The 14,944-nt window shown below is 42.1% G+C and overlaps 4 protein-coding genes across 6 annotated transcripts in view; 3 read left to right on the top strand and 1 right to left on the bottom strand.

The window, feature by feature from the left end:
• Positions 1 to 14,944, top strand: part of abca3b (ATP-binding cassette, sub-family A (ABC1), member 3b) — a 52,688-nt gene that overhangs the window by 30,280 nt on the left and 7,464 nt on the right. The window lies entirely within an intron of this gene.
• Positions 521 to 6,427, top strand: LOC118122906 (cytochrome P450 2K1-like). 2 transcript variants are annotated; one of them, XM_047343931.1, is made up of 9 exons: positions 521 to 967; positions 1,663 to 1,825; positions 1,924 to 2,073; positions 2,170 to 2,330; positions 2,860 to 3,039; positions 3,144 to 3,285; positions 3,734 to 3,918; positions 4,041 to 4,182; positions 6,100 to 6,427. In XM_047343931.1, the coding sequence occupies exons 1-9, from the start codon at positions 758 to 760 to the stop codon at positions 6,291 to 6,293; spliced, it is 1,527 nt and encodes a 508-aa protein (XP_047199887.1). In that variant the 5' UTR covers positions 521 to 757; the 3' UTR covers positions 6,294 to 6,427. The 2 variants fall into 2 exon arrangements, with proteins under 2 accessions (XP_047199887.1, XP_035035736.2); XM_035179845.2 differs by lacking the exon at positions 6,100 to 6,427 and adding an exon at positions 4,289 to 4,720 and having other exon boundaries at positions 525 to 967.
• LOC118122905 lies at positions 6,427 to 11,398 on the bottom strand. Its single transcript, XM_035179844.2, has 4 exons — positions 11,265 to 11,398; positions 8,278 to 8,966; positions 7,995 to 8,108; positions 6,427 to 7,767 (listed from the first exon to the last, which is right to left on the bottom strand). The coding sequence occupies exons 2-4, from the start codon at positions 8,920 to 8,922 to the stop codon at positions 6,817 to 6,819; spliced, it is 1,710 nt and encodes a 569-aa protein (XP_035035735.1). The 5' UTR covers positions 8,923 to 8,966; positions 11,265 to 11,398; the 3' UTR covers positions 6,427 to 6,816.
• LOC118122907 (RNA-binding protein with serine-rich domain 1) lies at positions 11,413 to 14,096 on the top strand. The gene is made up of 7 exons (XM_035179846.2): positions 11,413 to 11,543; positions 12,257 to 12,400; positions 12,504 to 12,680; positions 12,788 to 12,893; positions 13,213 to 13,366; positions 13,447 to 13,588; positions 13,721 to 14,096. Coding segments are annotated over exons 1-7 (831 nt in total). The 5' UTR covers positions 11,413 to 11,541; the 3' UTR covers positions 13,827 to 14,096.

The raw sequence follows: 14,944 nt of genomic DNA on the forward strand, positions 1-14,944 counted from the left end.
CTCGTCAACAACCTGTGGTGAAACAGATTTCTTTTTTATTACAGACATCAGACCTGTCACGAGCACAGTCAATAAACACAAAACATTAAAATAATTGAGTGAACACACAATAATAACAACAAACATATTTCATTACATCACATATCAGCAGCTCAGCGACCTAAATAACACAACAGAAAAATAAAAGTGAAAAAATTAAAAATTTAACTTCGAGATTAATGCAAAATACGGGGATAACTGGATCCTCCATACATAGTAGTTTCAATATTATATGGAAACATGTTTAAGTCCCCATAGAGTAATAGATAGACACATCAACTAGTGGACTCGGGTTAGTCACTTCCTTGTTCACCTGCTGTCAAACTGAGTCAGAGTCATAAAGATGGTGTGGGTCTCTGAGGACCCTTGAGAACGCTGATGTCATGGTTCAAAGGAATTGATTGGTCAGTGGGCGGAGCTTATAAACAGTTTGATCTCTAATCTCCAATTAGAGGTTCGCCGTTCATTTGAAGTTACCATGGTGATTTACCAGGATAAGAAGTGAACGCCTTCGCAGGACCGGAAACACCGGATTTACCCTGAAGTTTAACAGAGGATGCACGAGTCCGGCGCGAGGAGGAGGAGGAGGAGGTGAGAGAGTAACACGACACCTCACACTATAGTTCAAGTTCCTGAGCAGAGAGCAGCGTTGACACTTCACACACGGAGGAGAGAACAGCAGAACAACAACAGCAGAACAACAACAACAACTGAACCAATGGCTGTTGTGGAGGACTTGGTGTTGTCCCTCGTCTCCAGCCCCACCGCTCTGCTGGGCGCTGCTGTTGTGCTCCTCGTCCTCTGCCTCGTCTCCAGCAGCTTCAGCCCGGGTGAAGCGGGGAAGGGCCCCCCGGGGCCGAGGCCTCTGCCGCTGCTCGGCAACATGTTGCAGCTGGATCTCAAGAGACCCTACAGGACCCTGTGTGAGGTGAGAGGAGGCCTCCTGCTCCAGCTCATCCGTTCATACACGTTTGCTTTAATACACGAGCTTGTGTTTTTCTTACAAGTGTGACTGTGATTTGTTTAGTAATTCACTTTTTCATTATTGTGTTTTACCCAACAAGAAGAAAATAACTAAATAAACTTGTTGTCGTTTCCTAACTGAACTTATTTGTGAGTTCTGGTTTAAAAAAGTGTTTTAAATTTGAACTTTTTAGTTTTAGTTTTAAGACGTTTTTTTCGAATTCAAGCTTAATTTGGAATTTTGCTTCAAGAGCTTGATATTTTTTATGAATTTAAAGAAATACCTTAATTTTTAATACTTTATTTGATAGAAAGAATACCTCTTTTACAAGGGGAAATACACAGCTTCTTCTAACAATATTTGAATCAGTATTGTAGACAAAACCAACACGGAGACAGAAGAGACAGTGGTGAAAGTTATAAAATAACACACACAGGGTAAATATCCCCCGATAACTATCACAACACAATACCAGTTCTTAGTACGGTCAACATTCTTCTCAAAGACAGCTAAGGTGGGCCACATAGTGTTGTTGATAATATATAAGGCAAACATCACCTTATATATACACAGGTCATCTCATTATTCAGGCAACATCCACATGCTGCAGTTTGTCGACCGACACAGGTCATCTATGTGGGACTTTTGTGTTATTTCAGCTCTCAGAGAAATATGGATCAGTGTTCACTGTTTACTTTGGGCCCGATAAAGTGGTGGTGCTGTCTGGATACAAGGTGGTCAAAGAGGCTCTGGTCAGCTTCTCAGAGGAGTTTGGAGACCGATACATCCCCCCCATATTTTATGAAATGAATCAAGGTCATGGTAAGGTCAACACTTTCTTATTTTTTTTTTCCTCATAGGCACAAAAGCAAAATCAGTAGAAATTCTGGATGACCATATGTTTTGATTTGATTTAAAAGGAATAATTTTTTCAAACGGAGAGTCGTGGAAAGAGATGAGGCGTTTCGCCCTCTCCACCCTGAGAGACTTCGGGATGGGCAGAAGAGTAATTGAGGATAAAATTGTGGAGGAGTGCAAGTTCCTGATCCAGATGCTCGAGGAGCACAAAGGTATTGAGTTAATGTAAAAACCTGACAAAACGTTCTGATGTGCCAAAACAACAAATGGCTTGGATGTAACGTATTTTACTTTTCTGTCTTCGTTAGGGAAACCCTTTGATACAGCAAATCCATTAAATTATGCAACGTCCAACATCATCTCCGCCATCGTTTTCGGGAGCAGATTTGAATATAACGACCCTCAGTTTCAAAACCTGGTGAGAAGAACGAATGAAAGCATTCGATACTCAGGCACCGCTTCAATCCAGGTAAACCTCGTTTGTTTTTTAAAATCAGTTCTGATTAAAGGGGATGTGTTCGTCAGCAGTGATGTCAGATGTGATCTTGTGTGTAAGTTGACCCAGCAGGACATTGCTAAAAAGGAGAATTCTCTCAAATAACGTAGGATACAAGTAACTAATAGCATCAGTTTATAGTTGCTTTGGGAACAAATTTAAATGACAAACTAGAAGTAGTTGAAGTGTTGAAAGGTAAAATATGTATGTACTACAATTAATAAGCTCTCTTTATTGTGTCATCCCTGCCAAGGACGTCTGTTCACAGGATTATGCAAAAACACAATGACTGATTTTATTGAAACTTGGTAAAAGGAAAATGGATGGGCCAAGAAGGAACCCCCTTAACTTAACTGACTTCTATTCTATTTCTTTCATGAGCTTTAACACTCATGTGGCCCATGGAACGAATGTTGCTGTTCAATGTGTTTAACAAACCACAACAGATTTGTTGAAAACTGTCTGAAATCATCTCTGTTGTCTATTTACTGTTGTGCCACAGATTTACAACATGTTTCCCAGGTTGGTCGGTTGGATAAGAAACCGGCAGCTCATATTACAAAATGTCCAATCGAGCATCAGGGATGTCAAAGAATTAATCAAGCAACTGAGAGAGACGCTGAACCCGAACTCCTGCAGGGGGCTCGTGGACTGTTTTCTGGTCCGGAAACAGAAAGAAGAGGTAGGACTGCATTTTCCAAAATAATTCATGTTTTTTATTAGATAAAGAATAAGATTGTGGCCCACGAATATTTTATAATGTTACGTGGCTCTTCTTTCTCTCAGGACTCTTGTGTTATGGACACTCACTACAATGAGAACAACTTATTTTTCACGATAACAAACTTGTTTGCTGCTGGCACCGACACCTCTGCAAGTACACTCAGATGGGGTTTGCTGCTTATGGCCAAATATCCACATTTACAGGGTAAGATGAAGTATGTACGTTTTTACCTGTGGGTGCCTTGAAATGCCTTTTAGTTCCCAACGGAACTTATTTGTGTGTTAAACCATCCTGGTAATTGGAATTCTTGTTTGTTTTTTGTGTGTAGTAGCTGTCTAAAGACATTAACTTCTAATTTGAATGGTGTCTTAAGAGTGAATATTATTCTGTGGTGGCTTGATTTTTATACCAATTAAAAGAAATATCTTCCACATGACACAATAAAGGACAGGGAAAAACACTAGAAGCCAAATATGTGAGCACTTCAAACATGCTTTGATATTACTCATCTCGTGATGCCAGACCAGGGGCAGGAGGAGTTGAGTCGGGTGATAGGAAACAGTTCGGTCCAGATAAATGACCTGGTCAAAAACAAGATTAAAGTAGCGTCCCACATTTGTCAAATTTTAATATCAGTTTCATGTGCATCCAGACAAAGTCCAGGAGGAGCTGAGCCGGGTGATCGGAGGCCGTCAGGTTCGAGTGGAGGACAGGAAGAACCTGCCATACACCGACGCCGTCGTCCATGAGACGCAGAGACTGGCCAACATTGTCCCCATGTCCCTTCCTCACAAAACCAGCCGAGACATCACCTTCCAGGGCTACTTTATCAAAGCGGTCAGTAACTCACATCAGGCCACACATTTTTTTTTTTTTTGCAGGATTATTGTTCTTGCATGTGTGAAAACTCTGAAACTGGTACTTTGGTTCTGACGTCGGCTTTCTTCTGTTAACTGCAGGGAACTACCGTGTTTCCTCTTCTTACCTCTGTCCTGTATGACAAGAGCGAATGGGCGAGCCCGCACACTTTCAACCCTTCTCACTTCCTAGATGCGGAGGGGAAATTTACCAAGAGAGATGCCTTCATGCCCTTTTCTTCAGGTATAACAGCATTGCCGTCAGTTGTCGTCTTTATAGTGATGACAGATATTTTATGATGTACCCACACGATCGTGATCAGCTCATCTGCAGCTCTTCGTTCTCGCAGGTCGCAGAATGTGCCTCGGAGAGAGTCTGGCCAGAATGGAGCTTTTCCTCTTCTTCACCTCCCTCCTCCAGCACTTTCGTTTCACTCATCCACCAGGAGTTACAGAGGACGAACTGGATCTGATGCCGGCTGTGGGCTTAACCCTCAACCCTTCCCCCCATGAGCTGTGTGCTGTCAGTCGCCAGTGAGGGAGACAGCTGGGGCCTGTTTTACAAAAGTAGTTTGTAAACCAGGACACCCAGGACATCACTTTGTAACCTAACATTGTCCTGATAACCTCGACCATAAAGAGGGGTGTGTACTGTCTCAGCTAATCTGTGGTTTTCCTTTCCTGCTACGAGCTGGTTCATGTTAAAGAGGCTGAGTTGATTATTTCAATCAGTAGAGAAATTAAATCAACATTTCACTAGATTCATTAGATGCAGATTTGAATTTGGACACACTCATAGATATCAGTCCCATAAACATTCATTTTATTTCTCCTTTTATTTCATACATTTTCTCTCTTGATATTTTCATCCTGATCAAATTCCTGTTTTTCTCATGACATCGAGTTCTGTGCTGAGACAATAAACTAACCCGAACTACTTTTCCAAGGTGATGTCCTTTGAAAAGCTTTCTTACTTAGCATGAGAACACAGCTTACCAGAATGCAGACAGAGATATCCCATCGGCAGAGGTGTGAAAGTGATTGGCCAAACAGTTCACAAGCAGATAGAATCAGACTGTAATGTAAATGAACCTGTCCTGTATTCGCTGTGTCGTGTTCGTCTCTTTTGTCCCTCAGATCATTTGATTATAGCCCAGCCCACAAGCCATTGTATTAGACTTTCCTTGATCTAAATACAGCCACGGACACAAGAGCAATGAATAGTTGAAGCTTATAGACCTTGTAAATGTAGCTGGTTGGTAAACTTGAGCCAGTTGGTTCTAATGTTCTTGACTTTTACATGTTGTTGCCATACTTCATTATTAATGTTGAAAATTACATGAATTCTGTCACTGGCCATCAGCAGATTTACAACCGCTGTAGTTTTTACTGTTTATTACCACTTCTGTAAATAAATTTTTCCGACACATAGTACTGTCCAATCACTGTTGTGATGGAAATCTGGAAATACAAGAGGCTGGAAACACCAAAGTGATCTACGTGCAGATAGAGAAGCTTTGCCAATTATAAGTGACCTGCAATTAACACACGGTGAGGAGCAACCACAAAATGTGTCATTTTGTATTTTAGAAATGATATTAAATATGTATTTTGTTGCATCGTATATATTTTATTTCCCTTTTTGGATAATTTATTGTCTTCTGTTAAATAGAAAACTAAAACCCTGTCTTATGCAGGAATTATTTTCTCCAATGGAGACACATGGAAAGAGATGAGGCAGTTTGCTTTGTCCAGCCTGAAGCAGTTTGGAATGGGAAAGAGGTCAAATGAAGAGAAGATTATAGAGGAGGCTCAGTTCCTGATTGAGGTCTTTAAAAGTCTGTCTTTGTAGTTACTTAAACTTGGTTTGAATGATTCTGGAATTGTGAAAAACATTTACAATGTAACGTAAACTTTGCCACCATCTCCATGTTTTAGGACACCCCAGTGGTTATTCTACTGTCGTCTGCTCTTCAAGATGAGTGGGAAAAGACTTACTCCTTTAACCCAGGCCATTTCCTAGATGAGGACGGGAATTTTAGAAAGAGAGATGCATTTTTACCATTCTCTGCAGGTACCTATGATTTGGTTTAATTTAACTAAGAAACGACAGAACACATTTGCTTGTAGATGCAATATTGCTTCATGTCTTCTCTTTCAGGCTCAAGAAATTGCATAGGAGAGAGTCTGGCCAGGATGGAGCTCTTCCTCTTCTTCACCTCCCTCCTCCAGCACTTTCGTTTCACTCCTCCACCTGGAGTTACAGAGGATGAACTGGATCTGACACCAGCTGTGGGCTTCGCCCTCACCCCTGCAATGCACAAGCTCTGTGCTATCAGCAGACATCAGCAATAAAACAAACAATTATTGATTAGTCAAGTAAACTTGAGTTGTACACTGTCAACATGCTAATCTCTTTATAACATGTATTAAAGCTATGATTAATATATAATGAAATGATTTAATGAAACACTCACACACTACTGTGTGCCTTCAATCGTAACCAGCTCTTTATTCTTTTTTCAATCAACGAGCATAGAGGTATGAACAGTAACAGTTCATGTCAGTCCAACTGATACAAAATAGGTTAATACAAAATAAACAAGTTTTTTTTTACAAAAAGTGCCTGCACATCATTTTTAAATGATCTAAAATCATGGTAAAGACAAATCCTGTCCACATTTTCCATAAAGCATTGTAATCCCCTCATTCTATTGCTGTATGTATTCTCTTAAAATGTACTTTATAATAAATAAATGGAAAAATGCTACAACTATGCTTATTGTAAAAACATGTGTCTTAAATTACTACACTGAAGTGACTTAAAAAGCAAATCCAAGCCCTTATTGTCCAAAAACATTGTTGAATCAGAGGCCCCTCACGGCCCCTCCAATTTGATAATATTGAGCTGCTGATCTTGTGCAGCGTGACTTGAGTTCACCAGCGGCTGCGTGGAAACGCTGCAGTCCTGGAGGGTCCTCGCTGAGCAGCTGCTTGGGAAATCAGATGGCTTGCTCTCTGATATTCTGAAACTCTGAGAATGTGACTGGGTGAATGTAGGGGCGTAGGATTGTGTGTAGGGGGGCATGAGATTTTGACTGGTTTGCTGTGTGTATGCGGCTGCATATGGTTGCGTTTGAGTGGGGGTGTGAGTAAGTGGAAGGTTCTCAGCATTGCTACATGGCGGAAACCCATTCATACTTGTGGGGCTCAGTCCTGGCAGTTTAAAGGCCTCTACATTGTCTAAACTCTCTAAAGAGTTGTAGCTTGGCTGGGTTTGGCTGCACTGTGTGTACGTGCCCCGACCAAAGCTGAAGTTGTCTTGGCTGAAGGAGGTAGATGCAGAAGCTGTTGGCAAAGCAGAGGGTGATGGGGTTTTGTTGTGCTGCTGTTGAGAACTGCTACACTGTCCCAGTTTGGGGGCGAGGCTCTGCAGGGTGCTGAGAATCTGCTTCTGAATGTGGGTCTGCTGCACCTGCTCCCTCTCCAGGCGGCACTGCTGCTCCACGAGCATCTTCACTGCCAGGCCCAGGCCGCGCACCTCAGAACCCAGAGTCTGAATTTGATCCTGCAGACCACCTTTCCCCCCCGCGTCCTGAGCTGCCTGCTGTAGGTTTTGCTCACTATGAGTAGCACCTTGGCCACCGGTGGTCTGTAGGCGGATGATGGAACCCCCGGGAGCTGAGGATGTGAAAGGTGCTCCCAGGCGATTAGGAAGACGAATGCCAACCCGAGGAGGAGGGAGAGGAGAACGGACAGACACACCTGGTCTCTGTGTCAGAAAACGCTTGGGGGCACCACTTCCTCCAGACTGACCCTCCATAACAGTCTGTTCAGCATGCAAAAGAAATTACTAAAGTTATAATGCAATCTTAAGTTGGTTAGTCTCCCTTATTCAGGTATAAACATCCACTATGACAGATCTATGCTGGAATACAGTACTACCTGGAACCAGCTACAGGCGTAGAAGCAAAAAGACTCAAAATGAATGACAGTCTACTTTTATTAAAGAGCTGGAACACACTTCGGATCTGAGATCAGTTATGCTTTTCTCACCTTTTCAGTGGTCAGATCATATGTTTCAGGCAGCTGAGGCACTGCACTACTCATATTCGACCCCTGGACACTTGGGTGATCTCTTCTGAACAACGATGCCACCTGGTGGAATGACTGTTGAAACACAATTTATGTAAGTTAGACTTTACCCGGAGGTAAAACAGCTTAAAAGACAATTTGATAGTTATAGTATTTGGTAAATTACACAGCTTTTTTGCAACTGTAAACAATAATTACAAAAGCTGTTGACACATGAGGGAACTTTGAATGTTTAGGTAGGTACCTTCATCTTTTGTGACAGCGCTTTATCCAAAAGCCTCTTTCGGGCTGCCAAAATTGCGTTGGTGGCTGGAGAAGATGTGACTCTCTTCCTCGTGAAGGCTCCAGCACTGGTTGGTGTGGAAGACACAGCGCCCATCACTGCCTGTGTTACAGCGCACTGGGGACCTCTCTGTTGGCTGTTCTGTGCAAGGGAGGTGACGCTAACAATCTGGATGTCATTTTCTTCCTTATCTCCCACGCGTTGCTGTTCTGACCTGCTGCCGCCGCTCGACTCCCCATACCCAGGTGGCTTTCCACAAGCCTGTGGATTTGTGGAAATTTGTTTGGCAAAGTCCGCAGCTGCTGTGAAGCCAGCGTGGTGAGATGCCTCCCGTAGTAGGTTTTGGAGATGAATGTTACTCCAGCTATCTTGCATCGTCGCAGCTCGAGCTTGCATGTGTGCTACATTTGTTGTGCTGTTTCCACCCTCCACAGGTCTGACCCTCCCTGGGGGCCTCCCTTGGAACTCCCTCAGGAACAGGTAGATGGCCTGGGCAGACACCTTGATGTTCTCCAGCTCCAGCACAGCTTTGATCTTACGGAAACTCAGACCAGCTTTCCTCAGCTCCACCACTTTGTGCTTGGCGGCGTCATCCAGCCGGCCCATGGTCACTCAAAGGAGAACAGCCCTGGGAGTTAGGCTGTTTATCTCTAGACAATTGAGATAACAAAAAAAACCGTTGTCAATACTTATTGTATGTTTGAGACTGAGAAAGCTAAAAGCTAAAACTGGGAATCATACGTACGAAAGTAACTAAAAAGTAACTAAAAGTACAAAAGTAACTAAAAAGTAACTAAAAGTACGAAAGTAACTAAAAAGTAACTAAAAGTACAAAAGTAACTAAAAGTACAAAGTAACTAAAAGTAACTAAAAGTACGAAAGTAACTAAAAAGTAACTAAAAGTACGAAAGTAACGAAAAGTCACTAAAGTAACGAAAAGTAACTAAAAGTACGAAAGTAACGAAAAGTAACAAAGTAACGTAAAGTAACGTAGGTGGCGCTATGACCCTGAACTAATATTAATATATGGATGTGTTCAGGTCAGGATTGTGATCATAGGTCAGTAGTTCAGAGCCGGTTGGATAATGCAAAGTACTTCCTGTTTCATGGCGAATCAGTAGGTGGCGCTATGACACTGAGGAAATATTGACACATAGAGCTGTTCAGGCTTGGTCTCTGATCATGAGACATCAGTTTGGCAGTGATAGGACAATGCACACTGGACTTATGACAACATCGTCTCCTTTGGCGAAGGATGAACCTTCGCCGCACCTCAATGTTTACACGGTTTGAGGAAATGTCACAATTCTGACCATGGTCCAATGACTTGACTGAGCTCTTTTGAGCTTTATATTGTAAAGCAGCCAGGAGCAGTTCATCAAAGTATAAAACATGTCACTTCCTGGGGGGGGGCTGTTGTTACACAAATGTAGTTTGAGGGAGATAGACCCATGAACACGGAAGTTACAGCAATTTCGTGTGTCACGGCGAGTTGATGAACTTTGATGCCACGCCACTATTATGGCGTTTGACGAAAAGTCCCAGTAATGTTATGCCTACATTATCAATGTCTTGAGACCCTTTTGATACAGTTTGACATGGCTGCGGGCAGTGGATCAGGAGGAATACATCTAAGTGTAAGACATGCAAAAAAACAAGACATTTCCTGTTTCCACCAGGGGGCGCTGTGATTTGAAGTCATAATTTCTGTGTAGATGTCATCAGGCCGGGAGTCTTGTCTTACATGTCTAGTTTGGACTCGATTGGACCATGTATGTCCGAGATACAGAACCTCGTTTTTTGATGGCGTGTAATCAAACTTTGAGGCCACGCCACGGTCACACCGTGTGACGAAAAATCGATCTTTGAGGTAGTTTTCCTCTCCATCTTGCTGTGATGACACGCATCTCCATATGAAGTTGATCTGATGAAAGCCCTGGGACAAGTACATCAAAGTCAAAATGGCGGGCTTCCTGTTGCTTTTTTCCAATTGCACCTCTGACCTTTTTTGTTTGTCTGGTCATGATACACCTGGGCTACGATTTTTGTGAAGATCGGTGAAAGCTAACTGAGGGGCTTTTCCTTAGATGGCGCTGTTGAGCCATTTTTCCACACCCATTTCAAATTACTCCAGAATACAACTACTTTTTGGGGTTTTGAATTCCCTGCAAACTTTGGTAACAATTTGAGCATGTCTAGGCCCTGAAAAAGCCCCAAAAGGGAAATACAAATCCTTCGAAATACAATAGGGCCTCCCACCGTTCGGTGCTCGGGCCCTAAATATAAGGAATAGACTAACAATATGTATAGATGGTTAATATACTGGTTTTGTTTGCCTATAGTGTACCATCTCTGCACCACATCCCCTGCTCTGCACTGAGGGAGCACTTTTTGTCATGTATAAATGAATTAATAATACATCAAGTTTAGACATCTATTATACAATTTACCTGACACCAGTCATGTAAAAGCAAATTCCAAACGATATACCACTGATCAAATCCCTATTTAATCAAATCTCATAGACTCAAATGTCGCATTGAATTGGGACGTGGTGAATTCGAATTGAATTGGGAAAACATGTCATTAGTGAGACAGCTGCTCGCTGTTTATATGGTTTGATTAAGCTCACATGGTATTTATGAGACACACAAATTATATAAGATTAAAATATAATGAAACAACAAATGAAAATATGTATTTCCAAATCTGCCACCGGATATTATATTTTATAGTGTGAATGTATTAGAAACTAGTTTTACTTTAAAGTGGAACAAACAAAACAATGCTCGGCGCCACTAGCTAACATTGGTATATCCTGGCTACACATTAATACACACTATATAAATATATAGTTTCCCCCCCCCCACGTCAGGTAACGGACGTTAGCTGAGCTGGCTAACATCAACAGCTAACACTATGATCGGTCTACAAAGTGATGCGTTTACCTTGTTGTCAGGAGGTTGCGGTGGATTATTGTTTCCTGTCAGGTTTAAATCACGACACAATTCAAGTGTCGTGACGATACATGTCGACCTCGCGCAGCTACGACGCAACTATACGCGCAGAAACGCCACATTTCTCTTTTATTTTATCGATAAGAACTAATACAAACAAACCACTTGTGTGGGGCGCTCAGGTTCTGACGTCACGTCCGCTCTTTCGTCATCACCGAGCGACTAACGCGCCGACGGTGTTTGAAGCGGATTCCCTCGTTTGAACGAAATGTAAGTTCAGTCTTTTAAAATACTCAAAATGAAGCTTATATTATTTGAATAATGTCGATTATTACAAAGTGGAAACACGCGCCATCTTTTCTAATACCGTGAAGATCTTATTAGAGGAGAGGTTGTCGACAAACGGTGACCAAGCAGCCTGCTTCTGGTCTAGAATGGAAATCAATGGCGGCGCGTTTCTGCTGTTAGTCGTAACGTTAATATACGTGCGACGTTTCAGTGGTTTAAATGATGTAACTTTCTGTTTTTACCTACGACAAGAAGTTTACATTTAGTTTCTTCGACCATTCGCTATCCCCGTTTGGTTTAAATGCGATTTATTGACACGAGCACACAGCTGGTCATGCGATGGAGGAGAAACGTTTTGCTTTGTTTTGTTCCCGAAGTAATATCAATTCACAGAAGTTTAGTGGCCAAACATTTTGGTTATCAATCAATTATTTAGTTATTTATCATCCCAAAATCGGTTGTTGTTTATTGTGGGTTACATCTTCTTAAAAGTGAGGATTTGCTTGTTTTGTATCATTGTAGTTTTAATATTTTTGGCTTTTGTACTGTAGCTCTGACCAAGTATTAACTCAAAGACAATATTTTCAGATTTTATGGCCTTGACAGATTTATTGACAATGAAAATGATTGACTGTTGCAGCCCTACATCCTTCACCGTTCATAGGGTCTCACTCACACTTTTTCTCTGGCTGCAGGGCACCATCACCCACAAAGCGGAAAGATGAGGAGAAAACTAAGGACAGAGGTAAAGAAAAGAGTGAAAGAAAGGAAGGAGACAAGGAGAGAGGACGGGACAAAGTAAGGAAACGACGCAGTGCATCGAGTGGTAGCAGCCACAGGTTTGTTCTCTAAAACACACATTTGTAACTAGGTCTGTGAAAACATTGTTCTTGACTTTATATATTTTGTACTAAAGTTTATCTATGTTTTGAATATGACCAGATCGAGCTCTGCATCAAGCAGCAGCTCTGGTTCCAGTTCAGGCTCCTCAAGTGGGTCCAGCTCATCTGGTACCAGTCGCTCTGGTTCCTCTAGCTCTCGCTCCTCGTCTTCCAGCTCCTCTGGCTCCCCGAGCCCCAGCCGCAGACGGCACGACAACCGCCGCCGCTCACGCTCAGAGTAAATCACTTCATCGAATGCAGCCGCACAGAGTTTTTGCAATATTTGCTACATTGTTCATTTAAATTGCTGTGAAGTTAATCCGTGTTTGATTTGTGATTCTGCAGGTCCAAAACACAAAAGAGGGGCGATGATAAGGAAAGAAGGAAAAGAAGCCCGAGCCCCAAACCAACTAAACTCCACCTGGGCCGGCTGACCAGGAATGTCACCAAGGTCAGCAAAAAATAAATCGTTACACATTTCCAACCCAAGCAAAAAAAAAAAGTGATAACGGCTGCTTTCAAGCTGCTACTCTTTATTTCAAGGTTTTCTAAAGGATTGAATATGATTTCAAGTTAATGCATTACCTTGGTAAGTGAAAGTGAGGGAAAGAAAAAGTTCTGATATGCGCGATTATGGTTTAATAATATGAACGTTGTCCAATTCATAGCATTTTATGGATTATTTTCCTCGTCAATATTCCTCCACAGATAATCAAGGATGTTTGTTTCCACACTTGTAATACGCATCCGTCTACCTTTTTTTTGTGCAGGACCACATCCAGGAGATCTTTTCCACTTATGGGAAAATAAAAATGGTTGACATGCCAGTGGATAGGCTCCACCCACACTTGTCCAGGGGCTACGCCTACGTGGAGTTTGAGACCCCCGAGGACACCCAAAAGGCCCTGAAACACATGGACGGAGGTGGGCAGGAGTGTTTGTTTCTGTGCTTCTGTCTCAAGATTACTGTGGGTATTCATTTCGATGACTTTTGTAATCTACAGGTCAGATTGACGGACAGGAAATCTCCGCATCTGCCGTGCTGACTCAGCGAGTCCGCCCTCCACCTCGTAGACCCTCTCCCCCTCGCAGAATGCCCCCACCACCACCTATGTGGCGTCGCAGCCCTCCACGCATGAGGAGAAGGTCAGTCTCCCAATGTCGTGAAATTTATTTAACGAGTGATTTCTTTCAGTCAGTGTATGTGTGGTATTTATTCATTGTATTTTGTTCTTCTTGCTTTCAAACCACAAATGTTTTCTTCCTGTGTTCTTGCAGGTCCCGCTCACCGAGGAGGCGGTCCCCAGCACGCCGCCGCTCTCGCTCCAGATCTCCTGGTCGCAGGCGCCACCGCTCCCGCTCCAGCTCTAACTCCTCGAGATAGACCGGTTTCCTGCCTCCAGATTCCAAGTGATCACCCTCCTGCTTTGACTGATATTGTGGACTTACCAGAATAAGTTCATTTGATTTGTATCCAATATAAACATCTGCCTGCATGTGGGAAGTGGATTTTTTGTTTTTGTTTTGTGTTTATTCTGAAAAGTTGGCACAATGTTGTGTCAGGCCTAGTTTGGTCTCTTTTTAAAGTGTTTCTTCTTTTTACCATGTTCTGAATTTTTTTGGATATTTTGACAAATAAAGGTTCTGAAACATGTACAGTGTGTGAGTTCAGTTTGTAACAGCCAGGGGGAGATTCGGCCTCAACTCTCTTGGCTTTGTGTTTGCGTTGCTCAACGCAGCTTTACACAGTCTTTAGGGAACACAAAAACATTTAATGTGTCTGCAATTGTTACAACTGCGAAGGAGGTTATGTTGTCATCACTGTCCTTTTGTTCATTGGTTGGTTTGTTAGTTTGTTTTTAAGCAAGATTACACAGAAACAACTGAATGGATTTCCACGAAACATGAAGGTAACAGGGAAGAACACATTTAATTTTGGTGCAGATCCGGATCATCTCGCCTAATGTCAGCTGCGAGCCTCTAGAATAAGTAATATAGATGATGGATGGATTGATTTGGATCATATTGGGCATTATTCAACATTTTTACTGTTTTCCCAAGAAGTAATTCATGGATCCTCACAAGAAAAAAAAAAAACAGGCACATTAAGGGAACTAATATCTTTGTGTGTGCAATGTGTTGCAGCTTGATTGACATTAAAGGGACTGTTGGGCCTTGGCAGTAATATATGTGCTCTATTGAATGGACATCCAGATACAAACAGCAGTGTTCTCATAGTTCCACAAAAATACTTAAATTGGCAATCAATATCAGCCATTAGACCTCTGGTTAGAATAAGATAAAACAAGAAAAGATATGATAATCCTTTAATAGTCCCAATAGGGAAATTTTGAATTATGTACGATAATGTGAGTGCTTTTACAGAATGTACAGTATAGTGGTGCAGCTGTCATTGTTTTTCAAAGGCCTCATTTACTGAGTAGATAGAAATTCTATTCAGGAAAATCTAGTACGAGCATGCTGTTTTGCATGTGGCTGTAA

The sequence above is a fragment of the Hippoglossus stenolepis genome, chromosome 16 (assembly GCF_022539355.2).
Source record: "Hippoglossus stenolepis isolate QCI-W04-F060 chromosome 16, HSTE1.2, whole genome shotgun sequence".
Taxonomy (NCBI): domain Eukaryota; kingdom Metazoa; phylum Chordata; class Actinopteri; order Pleuronectiformes; family Pleuronectidae; genus Hippoglossus; species Hippoglossus stenolepis.